Genomic DNA, 17194 nt, shown 5'->3' on the forward strand with positions numbered 1-17194 from the left:
ATCAATTCTTTTTCTAAGTGTCAAGAAAATTTTCGTGTAGAAAATTAACTATTTTTACTCGGTTGATAATTTTGAGAGAGTTAATTACTCCTAAGAACAAAGTTTTTGATAGTGATTAGTGAGAGAGGAAAATGAGGGTGGCTTTGACTTTCATTTTTCATTATATTATCAAGGTCGATCACTTTCATAATTTCATTATCAGTTGAGTTTGCATTAAAAAATTGGGTCAGTGTTTTAAACAATTGGAACCTTTTATATAATTAATTAATTATATGTGCAGCGATCAAGGGTTGGTTCAGTTGGTAAGGGCGTGTTTGATCATCGCTGCCAACCGTACGTTGTTGGTGGGTAACTGGGTTATAGTGTATGATCTGGTGGCGGTTCACCCGGACCCTAATAGGGGAATATATATATAGGGTCATTCTATTAAGGGATTCTATTTTTTGATCATTTTAAGAGATCGCTTATTAGATCCATTTTTCGATCATATATTCACATCTCAACCGTTTGTTTTAGGGGTGAAGGGAGGACCTTTTGCCGATTGTAGAAACTCATCCGTGGCATGATCACTCCATCAATAATGACTAACCTGTGTAGTTTGTGTATCGAGTTTTAATTTCAGAAGTATGATTAGTGAATCAGACGTGTCATGTGTAATTTGTGTATCGAGTTTTAATTTCAAAAATATGATTAATATTTGATGGCTATTAATCTTTGAGACTTTTTGTCAACCATACGGGTGGCTGTAAGATGGGGTCATGGAGGCAGACTTTGTTGGTCAGCTTCAATTGTTCAAGATCAAGACCGCCACAGCTTAGTGGAGACTCTGTCGTTGAACCGGCTCTGCTTTGCTGTGTTTGGTTCTCTTCCATTTGCAGTGGAAATTATTTACCCCCTCATCTTAGTCAAAAGTCAGACATTAGAACGATTCCTCCACGTGAGGCATTGAACACTTGAGAATATAAACAGAGCCTTGTGGCTTTGAACAAGCCGAGCCCTGATCAAGTGACTGGCCCTGGAATCTGGGAGTTGAAACTCCATGACCCTTTAGAGTACTAAAACCTTCCCTGAAATATATTCAGATCACATTCTAGAATGGTACGCACTGGGTGGTTTAATGGAAGGTCAACAAGGGTTCGAGGCTTCAAGCTACACTGCCATAGCTTGCGACCGCTAATCGCCTCTCGAAATGTTAGATTGTGAGATCTCTCTAAAGCCAAAATAATCAAAGCAGTCTTAAACTAATGACTAAGAAACACGAAAAAAGGCATATTACATTATAAGGGATAAGCTCAGGTCTTAGAAAGAGGCAAATGAATTCAAATTTGGCAAACTAGCTGGTCTTTGTAGATTTTGCATGTGCCTTGCTCTGGATTTTCAAGGTCAATCAAGATTTCAACACAGAATATAACAGTTCACATGAAACAGCCTACCTAGTTTCGGCAGCACGTTGCAATGGCTTTACCACATACATAGGCTTCAACAGTGACATCATATTGTCCCAATCATACTATCGTCATATATCATGATTTTTCTCTCAAAAGAGTTCAAGAGAAAGAAAACAACTTTACATGTATCTAGTGCCAAACCAAATGCCATGAAGAGTAAGCAAATTGGTTACCTATACGAAGCAGCATAAAAGAAAAGAGCTGTAATAAGATACAAATGTAACAAGTGATAACTGGAATTGAAGGCCCTTTCTATTTCCTCATAAGAAGAACCACTGTGTGAGCTGCAATGCTACGATTTTCTCCTAGGCTGTCGACCTTCTCATGAGTCTTGGCTTTCAGATTCACAACAGATGGGTCTGCACCAAGCAGCTTAGCCAAGTTGGCCCTCATAACCTCCTTATGTGGGCTCAGTTTCGGTCTTTGAAGAATCAAGGTAGCGTCTAAATTTCCAATTTCATAACCTGCCTCATGCATCAATTTCACCTGGAACAACCATAGCACAGATGACAAGTTTGCTTAAATTAATTTTTCTCTATGGATTTTTCTAGCATTCTGTTCAACATCATTGAAGGCATTTCTTAATTTAACATACAGAAAAAAGAAAAACAGACAAGAGTGAATCATGAAGAACAAAGTCCATGGAAAATTATCTGCCATATTGTTTACTACCTAATCTTGTTTGCACATTTGCTTATAAAGAACTCACCTGCGCCGGCCCTAGGAAGAGGCACCGAGGGCTTCTGCCCCATACCCCACACCAAGGCGCTCCTAATTTTGTATATATAAAAGAAGAAGAAGAAGAAGCCTATTTTTAACAAACTCGATTCTTTATCTGTGAAAGATCAACTTCACTTTCGTAAGCAGCCCCTAATACTTTCAACCTTTACATTATTACGTTATTCTTTATAATTTTGCTAGTGAAATTGTGAGTGGATGCAAAACAGCCTCATTGTAGATTTGATTGGAGCCCAGGTTTTGCTCGAATAGTTAAAAAACTCAACCCTTTAACCCATCATTGTTACCCTATCGTCACGCATGATCAATCACTCAATGCTTAGTCTAACCTCCTATAGCTTTTAATTATGTCCCCAGCAAATCAGACAATAGCTTTCATTTGTCCCAATCATCCCAACTGTTACAATTAGGGCAACAATTGTATACAAAACTGATTCCGAGTGCGCAATTAGATAGAAAAACAGAACAAGGGACTACTTACAGCTTCTTTGATGAAGACAGAGGAAGCCGCACCGCGCCACTTGGGATCCGAATCCGGGAATATCTGCCCGATATCCGGGAGGCCCAATGCTCCCAGTATAGCATCCACCACACAGTGAAGCAACACATCCCCTGAGCACAGTAAAATTAATTAATTAATTAATTAATTTTTTTTTTTTTTTTTAAAGAAAAAGAAAAAGAAAAAAAAGAAGAAGAAGAGATTTTTATTATAGAGTAGATGAAATTTGGCAATGGAAACTTACCATCGGAGTGAGCCTCGCAGCCTCTATCGTGAGGGATGTCGATGCCGCCGATGATCAGAGGGTAGCCGGGCTCCAATCGGTGGAGGTCGAAGCCGTGCCCGACCCGGAAAGGCAAGGTCTTGGAGGGGGTGGCGGAGGTTTGGGCTTGGGCTTGGGCTTGGTCGACCTCGAGGGCCGTGCCGGCGGAGGCCCAAACTAGGGGTTTGGTTCTGGGCCGGGTTTCCGGTAATCGGAGAGATGGAGAAGAAGAGGTGTGGAGATTGGAGAGGAAAAGTGAGTGAGGGAGTGATTTGGTTGTTGTGGCGGCGACTGAAGAGGCGGAGAGGGATGCGGCCGCCATTGGTGGTTGAAGAGCTGGAAGCTTCGGGAGGCGAAGCGACGGCGTTTTGGGGACTCTCTGTGGTTTTTGTTGGCTCACTCTCTGTGGTTAAGAGATAGAAAGATGATGCTGCAATGATGGGACCCACTTTGGTACACTTGTCTCATGTGAAATCCAAGGTGCTGAGTGGCATATTCTTTTTTTTTTATTTTTTTGTGAAGGTTGTGTTTTTCAGAAGCAGATGATTGAAAGCTGGACATCGACCTCTTTGAATATTCAGCTCATATTTATTCGACTTGCAGGTCTAGTCAGGTTTTCGCTAGACCAAACCCTTTGGGAAGGGGCATATTCATAATTTAAGTAACTTCATTCATTCTTTTTTTTTTTTTTTGGTCAAAGTAATCCTAATTTTTGGAAATTGGCATTTTCGGTATCAGGGTAGAAAAATGGTTGGAATCCATGGTGTTTATAGTTTTCTCTATTCCTGTTGGGATGTGATGAATGTGGAAAGCATGGAATGCAAGGGCAAATGTTCTTGTGTTGGGGATATCATGAGATACAATGAACCCTACCAGCAAGGAAACAATTTAAAGACCCAATTAATGATACCCTCAGAGTCTTTCCCATTTTCCACTTTCAAGTTTTGACTCTAGTAGAAGAAACCTACACGATGGGGCCTTGGCCGTAGCACAGTTCCTACAACTGTAAACCTACAAACTTCTAAGAGATTACATTGAGCATATCAAGTATGACCAGAATACTAATCCCATGGCCTAAGATGCAAAGTAAAATCGATCAAAACAACGTGTGCATTGCTCTCTTGTATGCAGGCATATGCCGATAGGGTGTCTCGCATGCACCTTCCAAACCTGCAGTCACCTTACACAAGCATTTTTTTGGGAAGCATGTTCCTCATTCGATTTAAATGAGCATGGAACTAGCATTTGGAAAGACATATAGAACCATAACATAAGCAAAGCATGTAACTACTCATTTTATTTGTTTAAAGCTGTATATCTAATTTGTACAACACAAGTCTACATGTCTGTGAAGCAGCTTTTACAACAATGTGCAAGCAAATACCCCTTCAATCTACAACAGGGTACACTTAACACATCTATCACTTGTGACACTAATATTCACACTCTGGGTATGCTCAACTTCCAGTATCCATGCAACAACAAATGAGCCCAGTTGGAAGTGATAGAGGCAGTTTGCTTGTTAGGACTTATCTGAGACAGAACCCTTAAGTTGCTTGCATCCATGCTCTGGTAAAAGATTTTCTGATGCAGCTCGCTTTTGTCTCAACTGCAACAAGAAGTCATGAAAACTAGAATAAAGCTTCTCTCTCACTATTCTCAGTCATATGCACATCAGCATATGTAAGCAGTCAGAAAAAGGAGGCATAAAGTCTGCATTAGTACCTTCTCTTCAGCATGCTGCTGATACATGTGCCTCAGAAGAATGTTTTTTGATTCAGTAGTTATCACTGCAAAGCGGTTCCAATCAGGTAAATTTCCAATTGTAAAAAACACAATTAGCAAATTCCAAAGCAAAATTTACATGTCTAAACAGCATCCCTGATGGGATCTTTCTTAAAGATCCTGAATATTGATGCAGGAACCAAACTCTAACACTAATCAACAGCAAATGTGAAGTCAAACAAAAGGCGCTACCATTGAAATAACAGGGATAGAAACATTTCTTCATTACCTTGATCAGGTGGCGGAAGGGTCCGGTTGTGGGTAGCATGATAGGTTGTAGGAGTCATTTTCTACAGACAGATGGAGACAGGATTATAAGAAAGAAAAAAACATTTACTTCCAATTGCTTTGCAATCACAAACATAAATCATGACATGAAAGCATTAATTCACATCATTTTTCAATTTTTGATGAGAGACATACGACAAGCTATAATTATTACTTCACTTTCCATTCTAATCTAGATTGGTGATCAGAATAAGTAGCCAACATGCTGCAGCTGTAACTATTAGCATAATACAAGCACACTATAGAATATGTATTCTGGTGGTTGGAATCAGATAGGCCTTTTTCAACACTAAGCCAACTAACCAAGCTAAATGATGGATGATACCCATACTAACATATGTTTCAGAGTATTGCTAAACTCTGTACCAACAATCCTGCTTCTCTTTACAAGGTAGGTAAACTCTTTGCAGTTTCTCTTTCATTCATTTCTTAGCACTCAGTCATACAAGAAACAGAACATTCACCTTAAGTATAAAAGCTGCTAAGTTATCTTCTAGGTATAAGGAAAGGCAATAATATCTTAATGAATTTGTTGAGACATAGAGAACACACATATCGCTGTGACTTCCTCACTATATTTCATGTTGGCAATCCTTATAACATATTTCAATCAATGTGTTCTTGCCCACGATGTGAGCTCAGTTGTTCTCAAACAGATCTAAGCTTAAGGTGCTACGCTAGACATGCCAACTATTTTTGCAGAAAAGCTCAAACACCATGTTTTCTCATGCATATAAATATAAACACTATTGAGCATCTCACCATTACTAATTGGTTTTGAGTTAGATGCTCTAACGTTAAGATGCTACAAGAACAGACAATTTGGCCAGACATACTCTATACCGCCCAATACGACTTATTCATGCATTTGGCTCAACTAAGTAAGCATGTGGAGAATGCAGAAATCCTACGTCATGTATTCTAACCTTGCATACCACCATATAAAAATTCTAGACCTCTTACCAAACATACGACAAAACCATATTAAACGCATTCTATCTGGCAGACAATTATGGAGATATTTTCTATAACAGCCATATATAGGAAGGCGAAACCTAATTGGCACACTTTTCAAATACTAGTTCCCCCACCGTAACTTAGCAAGGTATTAAATGAGCTTCATGTATATGGCATCAGTAGAAGCTATAATCACTCATCATTGCCATGTAGAACAGTTCAAAATGCCAAAAATATCTCAAATTCGGCAAAGTTGTAACTAATGCCTCTGCTTGCTAATTCCTTGTGAACTCTCTAAGATATGAACACAACAGTATATGTTAACTGAAGAACAAAGCTTCATTTTGGCAGAAAACATTTTTAATTGTATATGGTAAAAAGAATGAAACTTTAAGGATAAATCATGATATAATTTAGATCACAACACTATGAATGACATGATTGTTAACAATCACAGCAAGCCATAACTAAAAGCAACACATTGTTCAATGATCAAACAGAAAACACATCTGATAAATTCTGACCAAGAAGAGCAACATAAGAGACTGAAATTCATGGATCAAGCTAATCTAGAGACTGTAATTCAAGAAAACTGAGAAATTCTTGTGATGCTAGAATTCTGTATTTACTTACACTATTCATTACAAGAGCAAAAATTAGAGTCACTAACAGAAATCATGATTCTCATACAATTCAAACTGGGTCTCAAAAGTTTCTTAATGCACATACCCAGAAGCCCTTATCTAGAACTGAATAAGATCACAACAAAAAGCAACCTTCTTTTCTCAACTCGGTTCAGAAAAAACACAACTTGGCAACAATCACTACAAAAAATTGCATAAGACAATTGAAGCAGACAACTTGACAAGAAAAAAACCAAAGCAAGCTTTTGATGATTGAGAAAGTGAAGACTGACAGAAGGATTTGTGGGATCGGAGGGTCGGAGCTGGCTGAAGTTGTGAGGGTCATATGACGGCCAGTTACCGAACAAAGACCCCATGAAATGCACCTAAAGAGAATGCCCTGCTGAGTCTAGAACCAACCTCAATCACGCGCACAAACAGAGAGTTGGTATATGGCAAAACCTACGAATCCATCCGTGTGTGCCATTTTATATAGAGGCCACCATTGTAATTCTAATTATTTGTCCCACCACCTCGGCTTCGCTGCCCACTGCCTAATTACAAAGGAAATAATCCTGTTTCCATGGTAAAAAGTAAAAATCCGCCGGGTTACTTTCTGTCATTTTTTGTAAGGCAAACAAAAGGTCTTTTTTTAGGTCTAATAATAAAAAAAAATCTTTGTAGGAACTAGGAACATTACATACCAAATATATAATATACCTTAGCTTTCGTCCAAAAGAAAAATATGCCTTAACTAGCATTTGATATATTCATCTAGACTGAAATGCTGATAGAGTTATCAAGTTGGAATCATCTTTTCTTCTTGCTGAAAAATTGGTAATTTGAAATTACTAACGATATAAAGAGCTTGGTGTGCTTATTTTGCTTAGAAGATTGATCCTTGGCTTATGCAATATCTACACTATCTCGAACATAATTTCATTACGATCTTTAATTATAACCACAAGATTTGATTCATTTGAGCTTTCAGCCTAACTAAGTTTCAGGCCTCAATTTTTTATTTTTTTTTGGTCCTTGACCCAAAGCACCAAAATAAGTTAAAATCAACCAACTTACCCCAATAACAAATTTTTGTTCTCACTAACCCAATTTAACAGCTTAATCTCAATGTTAGCCTTCAAAAGAGTATGAAATTAATCCACAGCCACTCATCTGCCTCTCTGTCTCTCTCTCACAAATCCCCTTTCTTCGACTTCCTCTAGCGACATCGATCTCTGACCTCCCGGTGACAACACAAACCCTGTAGTTGATGACAGTTCACCAGCGAGCCCACCTGAGGCAATTTTCAGATGAGATTATTATACCAGAGGTCCAAATTGCATATCAAAGTTGCAAAGTTCCGTCGCCGAGCTCCGTCAGGTTCTTGGACTCGGACTTCTCGGCTTTTGATCTAAAACGCTTTGGTTCTGATAGATATTGAAGAATTGTAAGGCAAAATACTCATCTTCAACTAGTGCCCATATCTCGATTAAGAAAGCATCTAGTCTGAGGAAGAAGAAGATAAAGAAACACTTAAGATCTGATTAAGGCCGCCGTTGGACAAGTGGCGAGGTTGAAGATGAACAATGTTGACAGAGCAGCCAAGTTCAATAACAACAACGGCAGATGGTTTCTAGGCCCACCTTGGAGCTCAAGTTCGTCTCTTCCTTGCGTTCAAAACCAAAGCCCCTTTAGTTTACATGAATTGTTAATGATTTATTTGGTAATTGATGGTTCAGCTTTATGCAAACATATTCATTTATTTATTGTTGAAATGCTGTTGTTTTAACTCTTAACTTCAGTTTCTTTTAAATCTTAGTTAAACTTTTAGATTGGGGAGAGGAGGGCCATAGATTTGACACTGAAATATTCTCTGTAACAGCAGCTTTTACTTAAGAGGTTGTTTTTTGGCATAAACTTAACCATTCTAATGTAAGCCAGTGGTTGTTTGGCCTTTGGAGATAATTATTGGGGGGGGGGGGGGGGGGGGCAATAGACGTTTTAAATTGATATGACTTCCCTGTTTTTTTCTTTAATCAAAGTTTTATTTGTCTAAATTTAGAGAGATTAGTTCTCATTCCGGCGACTAAAAATTCTATTGGGGGGCATTAGACGTTTTGAATTGATGTAATTTCCTCATTTTTTTTCTTTAATCAAATTTTATTTGTCTAAATTTAGGGAGATTAGTTTTCATTTATGCGACCGAAAGTTCTATTGGGGGGCAATAGATGTCTATTGGGGGGCAATAAACCTTTCCGGTGAGTCGGCGACCTATGAGATCTCCAACCACTTCTTTAGGGACCTCCGATGAGGTTTTCAGAGAAGTCCGATGGGCGGCGGTCGGTGACTGGATTCCGGCAAAATTTGGCCAGAATCCAGCGATCGGTGACAAACTCCCACGAAGTCTCTTATGGTCTCTCTCTCTATGTAACAAAGGGGTGAGGGTAAAAAAGTCTCAAAAATAAACAAAAAACACCTAATGAGGTATTAGGGAATACCTCCTTAGAGTGTTTTTTTTTTTTTTTTTTTTTTTTTGAATCAACCCAAAACGGGTGTTAATATATTGCATCACAAGTCAGAATAGGCCGGTACATACCCTTCCACCGTAGACAAGAGGCTAGTGGTAGTACCCATAATGGTACATAGCTATAAACCCACTCATTAGACAAATTAAGCACGTAGACATAGCGAGAATTCTCTTTCGGTACTACTCCGGAGGCGCTGGAAGACTAGATTCCTAATACAAGGAAATTATTGTAATTAGACAAAAGCCAAAAACATAGGGTTGGGCCTAGGGCCAAAGCCCTAGCCCAATTAAAAGCCCAAAAGGTAGCCCAAAAAGGAGATACTCCAAAACCGCAAGGCCCAGCAGGATCTGGATCAGGCCCAACCATCATCTCCCACCAGTGCATGCTCGTGCGACGTCATCCACATCTACTGCCAGGCCGCCATACCCTGCCCGCCTACCACACGCAACCAGGCCGCACCACCCCAGCATACAGCACCCACCCAGTTGGCCGCGCTGCGCACCCCTCCAAAAGCAAAAAGCCTGCCACCCTGGTCCTCCAGATCCGCACCGCCGCATATCTCATTAGAACTACGCCGCCGCTTGAAACCATCAGAACCATGACGTCGCCCAGCTCTGCAGCATGCACGCAAATCCCGCCAGCCCTGCACAACGCCATCACACATAGAGATTCCGTCTGGAAACCAACCCAGCCCCGTCCAAACCTTAAGCCAGAAGCCTCTCCCTTTGAACTCCCCGAGCAATAGCGTTCTACACTCTCCCTTTGAACTCCCCGAGCAATAGCGGTGAGACAGACACCTGCCGATCCGAGCGCTGCCGGACAAGCAGAAGTTCTCAAACTCTAGACCTAGGGCAGCCGAGTTTTTTTGGAGCTCCTTAGAGTTTTTTTTGTACCTCCTTAGAGTGTTTAGAGTTTTTTTTGTACCTCCTTAGAGTGTTTTGAGTAAGGAAGAATTAAAAAAACTTAATGGGGTAAGTGGGAAAAAAATCTCTAAAAAAACATTCTTTTATTATTATTATTATTATTTTTATATTGGATTGAAAGTGAGTTATCATGAGAATACCCGTTGGGTTGGATTTGTGGTTGTATTGCATCTAAAGTTGAATTTTTTTTGTTTCATTTGAACTACTAAAAAGAATTTGAAATTTAAAATATTAACCAATACTTTGAGCTCGTAGCTCATTTTTTATTTTTCAGTTTTACTTAATTGCTTTGGTAAATAAAATATAAGTTGGTGGAGCAACACGACGTCGCTTAGAAAGTAGTAGTGGAAGACCGCATCGGTTCCTCTATTAGGTTTGTAGTTTGGAGCTGTACAACTTCTCTTTACTCCTCGACCTCCGGAAACACAGTGAGAGAGAGACGGCTGCAAATCGCGGCTCGTCGGTCGGAGTCACAGAAGCCACAGCAACCCAAACCATGGCCGCACCGGAAGCCCCTGTCAACTATGTCGGTGTGGCCAAAAAGTCCGCCGCTTTCCGCCTCATGAAACAAATGGTACTCTTCTTTCTCTCAAATTACACGCCTTTCACTTCAATTTTGTTGAATTAATAGGATTTGAATTCAGGGCTGGGAAGAAGGAGAAGGGCTTGGGAAAGACAAGCAGGGGATCAAAGGCTATGTTAGAGTCAAAAACAAGCAGGACACTGCTGGTTTGTGCTTTTTTTTTTTTTTTTTTTTTTTTTTTGGGAATTGAAAACAGAAAGTTTATGTCTTGTTATGATGAATGTGTTCATTTTTTGTGTTTGTTGTTGGAATAGGTGTTGGTGTAGAGAAGCCTAACCAGTGGGCATTTGATACAACCCAATTCGATAGCATCCTCAAAAGATTGAAAGTGGTAAACTTTTTCTTCTTGTTATTCAAATCCCATTCTAGCAAATCCAAGCTTTTGCAAACATGGAACTCATTTGGTTCATTTTTTCTTTTTGGATTGGCAGCAAGCAGCTCAACCTATTATTGATGAAGGTATTTTTTTAAATTTAATGATTGTTGTGTATATATGATGGCAATCTATGATATTTGATTACTATCGTCTAATTGTCATTGTATTTTATAGCTGCTGACAAGAAGAAGAAGAGCACTGAAGTGGAAAGCGAGGATGAATTGCCTAGTGAGGTTAAGGAACCAGTTGTCAAGGCTACTCGACCACAGGGAAGGTTGGTGTAATTCTTATCGAGATTCTAGTGTTTTCATTACCAGCTGGTTCACTGATTTTTCTTTGTGTTGTGGCTGTGATTATCAGATATAAGAGAAGAGAAAGAGGAAAGCTTGTCGATGCTTATTCTTCCAAGGATCTTGAAGGAATCCTTGTAAGTGATAACTCGTGGAAAATATTTCTCTTGCATAATGAGTACACAAATTTTTGTTTTAAAGGGTAGTTGGCAGTTATGTTGTGGATTATGGTAAAATGGTGGTAATGAAACTTGGATGCAAGGTCCTGAGTTTTTTCTTGGCATGCATTTTGTCATTGCTGACTGTGGTTGTGCCTGCATACTACAGGTCAAAAGGGCGGCGTCTCCAGAGATAAATTATCTTGATGATGAGTCAGAGAAGGCAACCGAGATTCAAGTTATATGTCCTGAAGGTAAGTTAACCTGAAATAGTTGTACATGCAAGGAAGTTTAACTGTTTTGTATTTCAACTCCTCAGTAGACTTCAGTCAAGGATCCAGTACATGGATACATAATCTCTTTCCTTCAGCTATAGTCATGCATTTTGGGTTACCAGATGATCTTTTGGTACACTTTTCATTCTAATGTTGCTACTGATCAACCTTTGTTGAGACTTGAGAGTGCTCATCAAAGGGTACCCAGAACGAATGTTTTGCCCTTTAAAATGACCAATGCCTACTGTACATATATCCAAAGAGATTTTCCTCGTCCAGAAGTTGGGCATTTAAAAATTGGTGTTACAATGATGCATTATTGTTATAATTATTAGTTCAATGGAATTTTTTTTTTTTGGCAAAATTGAGGAAATTTTTAATGTATTTTTCCTTGGGGAGATTAGTACACTTGATGCTCTTACTATTTAGTTGGCATAGAACCTTTTCACTGTTCCTTTTTCTTGTAATGATCTTGTTGTGCTCTTACAGAAACCACATGTAAAGAGATTCCTCCAAATTGGTGGGGCCATAAATATGGGTTCGTCCCTGGGGGTTTGCTTGGTGCAGAATTGAAAAGAAGGAAGTTAGAAAAGTCCCAAGCGAATGAGAGAACTATGTTTTACGAGGATGATCAAGTAAATCTATACAATCTTGTTCAGGTATGTGCTGTCCTGGTTCTGGTTGGATATTTTTTCTGTAACTTGTTGTAAATGGTTTTATGATTGTATCTCAATGCAGTCATTACTCTTACTGCCTCATGCTCATAGCATTTGAGAATGGACTAAACAGCTATAAGAAAGTTATTAAACGGAAGTGGGGCATATTTGGAGTTGTGTTATCAGTAAGACAATTTATGCGGTTTGCCTTACATGTTCAGGACAAATCCACAACTGGAAAGCAAGGACTAGGCATTAAGGACCGGAAAAAGAAAGTAGCCGGTTGCTACTTTGAGGGGAAAAAGACATCATTTAATGATAGCGATGATGAAGGTTCTGCTGATCTTGGCTCTCCCATGGAAGACAAACAAGATGAGTCGTTGGAAGTGGGAAGTGGCAATGAACCAAAACTAAAGCTGAAAAAGCTTTCTAAACAGATTCTTCGTCAGGTGAGTCTTAAAAAGTTATTCATCTGAATTTTGATCTTAAAAATTTCTCTGGCACTAATTGATAGCCTTTTCTAGGCATCTGGAGAGTCAATGAAACTGAAAGCACTGAAAGCTTTGATCGATGAACATTCATCTTCTGTTTTCTCTGACTTTTCTTCAAAAAGAGATGCTGTTGCTTACTTGAGACAAAAGGTATGAGCACCAGAAAATATTTAACAGTATTCTAATGTTCCCTTCAGAAGAACATATCATTTTACCCCTGCCACATTTCTGAATTCGCACAATGCGGTTTCTTAAATGGTTTAAGCTAATAATATCTTCTTAACACTTTATTAAAACAAAGAAACTATGTCGGTTTATTTGGTGGGTGCTCGCTTTACAAGAAAATGGCAAAGGGAGCATCTTTCTGAATTTGGATTCCTTGTTCATTCTATTTTTTTCTCAATTTAGTTTTCATGCTTTCTTGCTTCTGAGGCCATAACTTTGTTGGTTGTGACTGCAGCTGGAAGGTAGCTCAAAGTTTATTGTGGAAGGGAAAAAAGTGAGTCTCAGATCGAAGACAGCCTGAAGATTTTGGTAGAGATAGTGAGGTGATATTATTTTTCGTTTGCCAATTTTGGGACTTTTGCGGCATGATCTGCACATTGCAGCTGAGCCTAGTTTATAGTTAAATTATACAAGTATGCCCTTGCTAGAGTTGTAGTAGTAATCAGTCCGAAGTAAAATCCCAAGCGTCATTTTTTTTTTCATGTGTTAAATCTGTGTCCGTAATGTAAGCAGTATGTCAGAAGTTGCTATTTTCTAGTTATTGTAATGTTAAAATAAGATACTAGTGTAACCGATTCGTTTTTGGTTCTTCTCTAGCCTTCTGACAATCTCAATGGCTACTGTAAACCAACTACTATTGTTTGAATACTATTTGAATCACGCATATATAAGATGAGCGGGTTCAAGCATTATCTCTATCCATTTCATGGTATTTGACTATCTAACTTGAAGTAGGGGCTAATGCTAGATGTAATTGGCTTGTACAATTTTCTTTGCTATGAACTTTCCCAAGTAATCATATCCATGACAATAAAGTGCTTCAATTTCTGCTCTCTGGCCACTCTCAACCATCAGTGTCAGCTCTTCTCTGTAGCTCTCCTGCAACACAACTTAAACTCAGTTAAAGATGTTAATGTTGTCGGAAATAAAATGTTCAGGTGCAGGATATGTTGTTAACCTGCAACATGTCCGATGACATCAAGCTTTTAGCAATTTGGATGTCCTTTGGTTTCAATGGAACCAAAGCTTCTGCAGGTATGAGCTCTATGTCATCAGCTCGCATTCCCAACCACTTGACATTGCAAGCTAAAACATAAAGTGAACCCAGTTAAAATTTGTAGTTTCTTTCTGCATAACAGCAAATTGTAATTCAGTATCAAATTAAACAGGAGTACCATATCTGTAAGCTTCCAGTCCCATCCCTATACTTCCGAACTTGAAAGTGCATAAAATAGCTAAACCAGCTGGATTCCTTGAAAATCAGTCAAAGAATGAGAACTAGCAGTGAAACTATTGCAGTATTGACAAGAAGAACAGAACATCCATACCAGTCAACTAGTGCTAAAATTGGCAAATCAGGAAATGCACGGCTCAATCGATGAAGAAGCAGCCTGCAATATCCAACAAGGGTCGAGACATATCTAATTGACTCATTAGGATATCTCTAATCTCGTTGTGGGAAACAATAAAAGTCAGATTGTTTGGAACTTACCTTGTGGCAATATCAGGGTACCCTTTGGCAGTGATAAGAATGCTGGGAATTTGGTTGAACACATGGTCCTCAACCAGCCGCTGGTATATTGCATGCTAAATCAAACAAAATAAACTTTCTTAAACTTTGAGAAGCTTTCAGGCATTGAATCATCATAAGCTTTCAGGTAAAACAAATACCTTTTCAACTACAATGATGTACCGCGCATCTGTTTTCATCATCAACTTATCTATCGAATTCAAGTCACCAGTGATAGCATGCCCGGAAAATCCACAGGCAGCACAGTCCACAACCTCTTGGTTTGGCTCCTATAGCAAATTTACTGATTAGGTACCCAACTGCTTCAAACATTTACAGATGAAATGAAATTCATGTGGAGAGTTAAAAGGATAATCACCTGCAACAGCAAACGGCCGGCAACAAGTCCTCGGCTAGAGGCCATGATTCCGAGGCTGTAACGGCTGCAGCGAAGCAATGCCACTACATCTGCATACACACAAATCAATTTAACCAAACTTAGAAGATTGTGATAAATTTGAGTTTGGTACTGAAGAACCTGACCTTGGATAGTCCGATTGACCTGCGATTGCGACGAGAAATACTCCGGCGAGTCGCAAAGCAACTTGTAGAAGAGCTCCCGCTGCGTGACTCTCTTTCCTTGCCCCAAAATCTCAGAGCACATTGCCATCACCTTCCACACTGTCACATCAATTCCACAGTTTAATCAAATCGAATCGAAACAAAAACGGATCAAATTCGATCGATATCTGCAATCAATTCACCTCTGATAAAGGCTTTGGCGGCATTGGGCCGCAGAAGCGATCTGGTGCAGAACGAGCGCGTCAGGAAAATCCATGAAGTCTGAGTCACCAGGCCCCGGCTCAGTCGACTATTGCTTGAGCTTCTAGCGACCTAGTCAATTTTCAGTCAAATCAGTGAGAAAGTTTAGGAGAGGAATTTGACTGAGTAATTAGGGCTTACGAGAGGGAGGTCGGAGATTGCGGGGTCCGGCGAGGTCAGGATTCGGAGGAAGTTGAGGACGGCGACTTGGATTCGAGCTATAACCTCCGGCGGGGTGAGGATGTCGGCGTAGCAGAGCTGCTGATCGGAGAAGAAGTTCAGCGCCGATTTGCAGGCGTCCTCCATTTTTGGGATTTGGGAGTTTACAGAGTGATCGTTTAAATATAATCGGACTTGCGAATCGGCGCGCCAGAGAGGTGATGGGCACGACGTCGTTTTGGTGTTGTTTAGTTGAGGCCCAAAGATGCCCCAATAACACCAGCAGTCCAATTCAAAAGGGGCCGAAAAAAACCAGCCCAGGAAACTATCATGGATGATTTGTCTCAATTTTATGATTACTTGAAATCTGAGACATAATGATACAACTACTATGATCAAAAGTCTCTGAGTTCCACAAAAACATAGATGGTTGTATCATTTCCGAGAGCAGATGGATATGCATTTCCGAGCTTATAGTTTTTGAGCTATTGTTGAATCATTACAGAGAGCGCGCATATTGATATTTCATTTTCAAGTATCATATCATTGAATTGTGACATTTTCAAGCTAGAATTATTGTATTACTTCCGAGACATGTATATACCTTATGTAATTTTATTATTATGAATCGTACCATCAAGCATGGATGGCTGTACCCATTCATGATACAACAATCAGTTATAATCATTTGAAATGGCACAGAAATCGTGATTAACCAACTACCTATGCTCCTAGATTACAAAATTTCTCTGATCTGCCAAAAGGATAATGTTGTTACTAAAAACATATAAATCAACAATATGGATTGTCCTCCGGTAGCTTATTAAAGTGTACTCCAGCTACATATAGCTAGTCATGTAAATAATATAACCTCGAGCAAAGATATGCCCCATGAACACAAGCCAAAGAACTGAAGAAGGAAGATCCGGCTCTGGAGTCCTGAGGTCACAATTAATCATGAACACAATTTTCCCTATATAAGTATGTTAAACTTGATACTTTTCCAAACTTTCTATGTTAATTCCTGGGCTTGGTAGGAAAAGGATCTTCAATAATAAAAATCCAAAACAAGAAGATTTCTCAATAGTGATATCATATAGTGGTGGTCACGGGTCACCACCGTCATATGTTGGACCAAGTCATGGCCAATATTCTTGAGCTTCCCTTCGTTTCAAGTCACTTAATATTCGTCAAAAGGAAGAAAAAGTCACATATTGTAGGCTTCTTTTTTTTCTTTTTCGTCCATCACCGTCCCTTTTGAGTATTTTATTAAAATTAAATGGTTAATTGTCACTGTTAGTGTAGTGTCTTGCAACTCCAATTGCCCATGCCAAGGGGGCAAGGAGCCATATGGGGATGGAGAGGAATGCAAGTTGCAAGCAGTGAACGAATATTTCTTCTTCGATATTGACTTTGGGAATCTCGTGTTTGCGACGTGTACGCATACACAAGGAAAAATGGTGTTGAAGTTGAGTTAATTCTAAGGCGCTTTGCATGAGTTTGTTAAACAAGGCGTCCTCTAAAAATTAGTGATTAGTGTTCTAGCTAAATCTTGATCCCAACTCATGTCCAGTAGTGTGACCGTGTGAGATGTGTGG

General features: G+C 39.4%; 4 protein-coding genes across 6 annotated transcripts; 1 reads left to right on the plus strand and 3 right to left on the minus strand.

Annotated features, from left to right (window-relative positions):
- Positions 1 to 1475: 1475 nt before the first annotated feature.
- Positions 1476 to 3375, minus strand: LOC133743237 (2-C-methyl-D-erythritol 2,4-cyclodiphosphate synthase, chloroplastic). Its single transcript, XM_062171101.1, has 3 exons — positions 2930 to 3375; positions 2668 to 2798; positions 1476 to 1934 (listed from the first exon to the last, which is right to left on the minus strand). The coding sequence occupies exons 1-3, from the start codon at positions 3267 to 3269 to the stop codon at positions 1701 to 1703; spliced, it is 705 nt and encodes a 234-aa protein (XP_062027085.1). The 5' UTR covers positions 3270 to 3375; the 3' UTR covers positions 1476 to 1700.
- An 843-nt stretch (positions 3376 to 4218) lies between these two features.
- On the minus strand, positions 4219 to 7084 carry LOC133743238 (DET1- and DDB1-associated protein 1). Its single transcript, XM_062171102.1, has 4 exons — positions 6894 to 7084; positions 4962 to 5022; positions 4673 to 4737; positions 4219 to 4556 (listed from the first exon to the last, which is right to left on the minus strand). The coding sequence occupies exons 1-4, from the start codon at positions 6975 to 6977 to the stop codon at positions 4470 to 4472; spliced, it is 297 nt and encodes a 98-aa protein (XP_062027086.1). The 5' UTR covers positions 6978 to 7084; the 3' UTR covers positions 4219 to 4469.
- A 3332-nt stretch (positions 7085 to 10416) lies between these two features.
- Positions 10417 to 13803, plus strand: LOC133746550 (G-patch domain-containing protein 1). Its single transcript, XM_062174719.1, has 11 exons — positions 10417 to 10625; positions 10696 to 10780; positions 10889 to 10965; positions 11066 to 11093; positions 11185 to 11284; positions 11371 to 11437; positions 11628 to 11712; positions 12223 to 12392; positions 12611 to 12838; positions 12914 to 13030; positions 13341 to 13803. Exons 1-11 carry the CDS (start codon positions 10548 to 10550, stop codon positions 13404 to 13406), a joined length of 1101 nt encoding a protein of 366 aa, XP_062030703.1. The 5' UTR covers positions 10417 to 10547; the 3' UTR covers positions 13407 to 13803.
- A 46-nt stretch (positions 13804 to 13849) lies between these two features.
- On the minus strand, positions 13850 to 15758 carry LOC133746549 (meiotic recombination protein SPO11-2). 3 transcript variants are annotated; one of them, XM_062174717.1, is made up of 10 exons: positions 15579 to 15758; positions 15380 to 15509; positions 15159 to 15296; positions 14995 to 15083; positions 14777 to 14905; positions 14598 to 14692; positions 14434 to 14496; positions 14281 to 14357; positions 14064 to 14191; positions 13850 to 13984 (listed from the first exon to the last, which is right to left on the minus strand). In XM_062174717.1, exons 1-10 carry the CDS (start codon positions 15741 to 15743, stop codon positions 13850 to 13852), a joined length of 1149 nt encoding a protein of 382 aa, XP_062030701.1. In that variant the 5' UTR covers positions 15744 to 15758. The 3 variants fall into 3 exon arrangements, 2 of the variants coding, with proteins under 2 accessions (XP_062030701.1, XP_062030700.1); XR_009864220.1 differs by having other exon boundaries at positions 13861 to 13984; positions 14281 to 14349; XM_062174716.1 differs by having other exon boundaries at positions 14995 to 15296.
- Between the last annotated feature and the right edge of the window lie 1436 nt (positions 15759 to 17194).

The sequence above is a fragment of the Rosa rugosa genome, chromosome 4, assembly GCF_958449725.1.
Source record: "Rosa rugosa chromosome 4, drRosRugo1.1, whole genome shotgun sequence".
Taxonomy (NCBI): Eukaryota; Viridiplantae; Streptophyta; class Magnoliopsida; order Rosales; family Rosaceae; genus Rosa; species Rosa rugosa.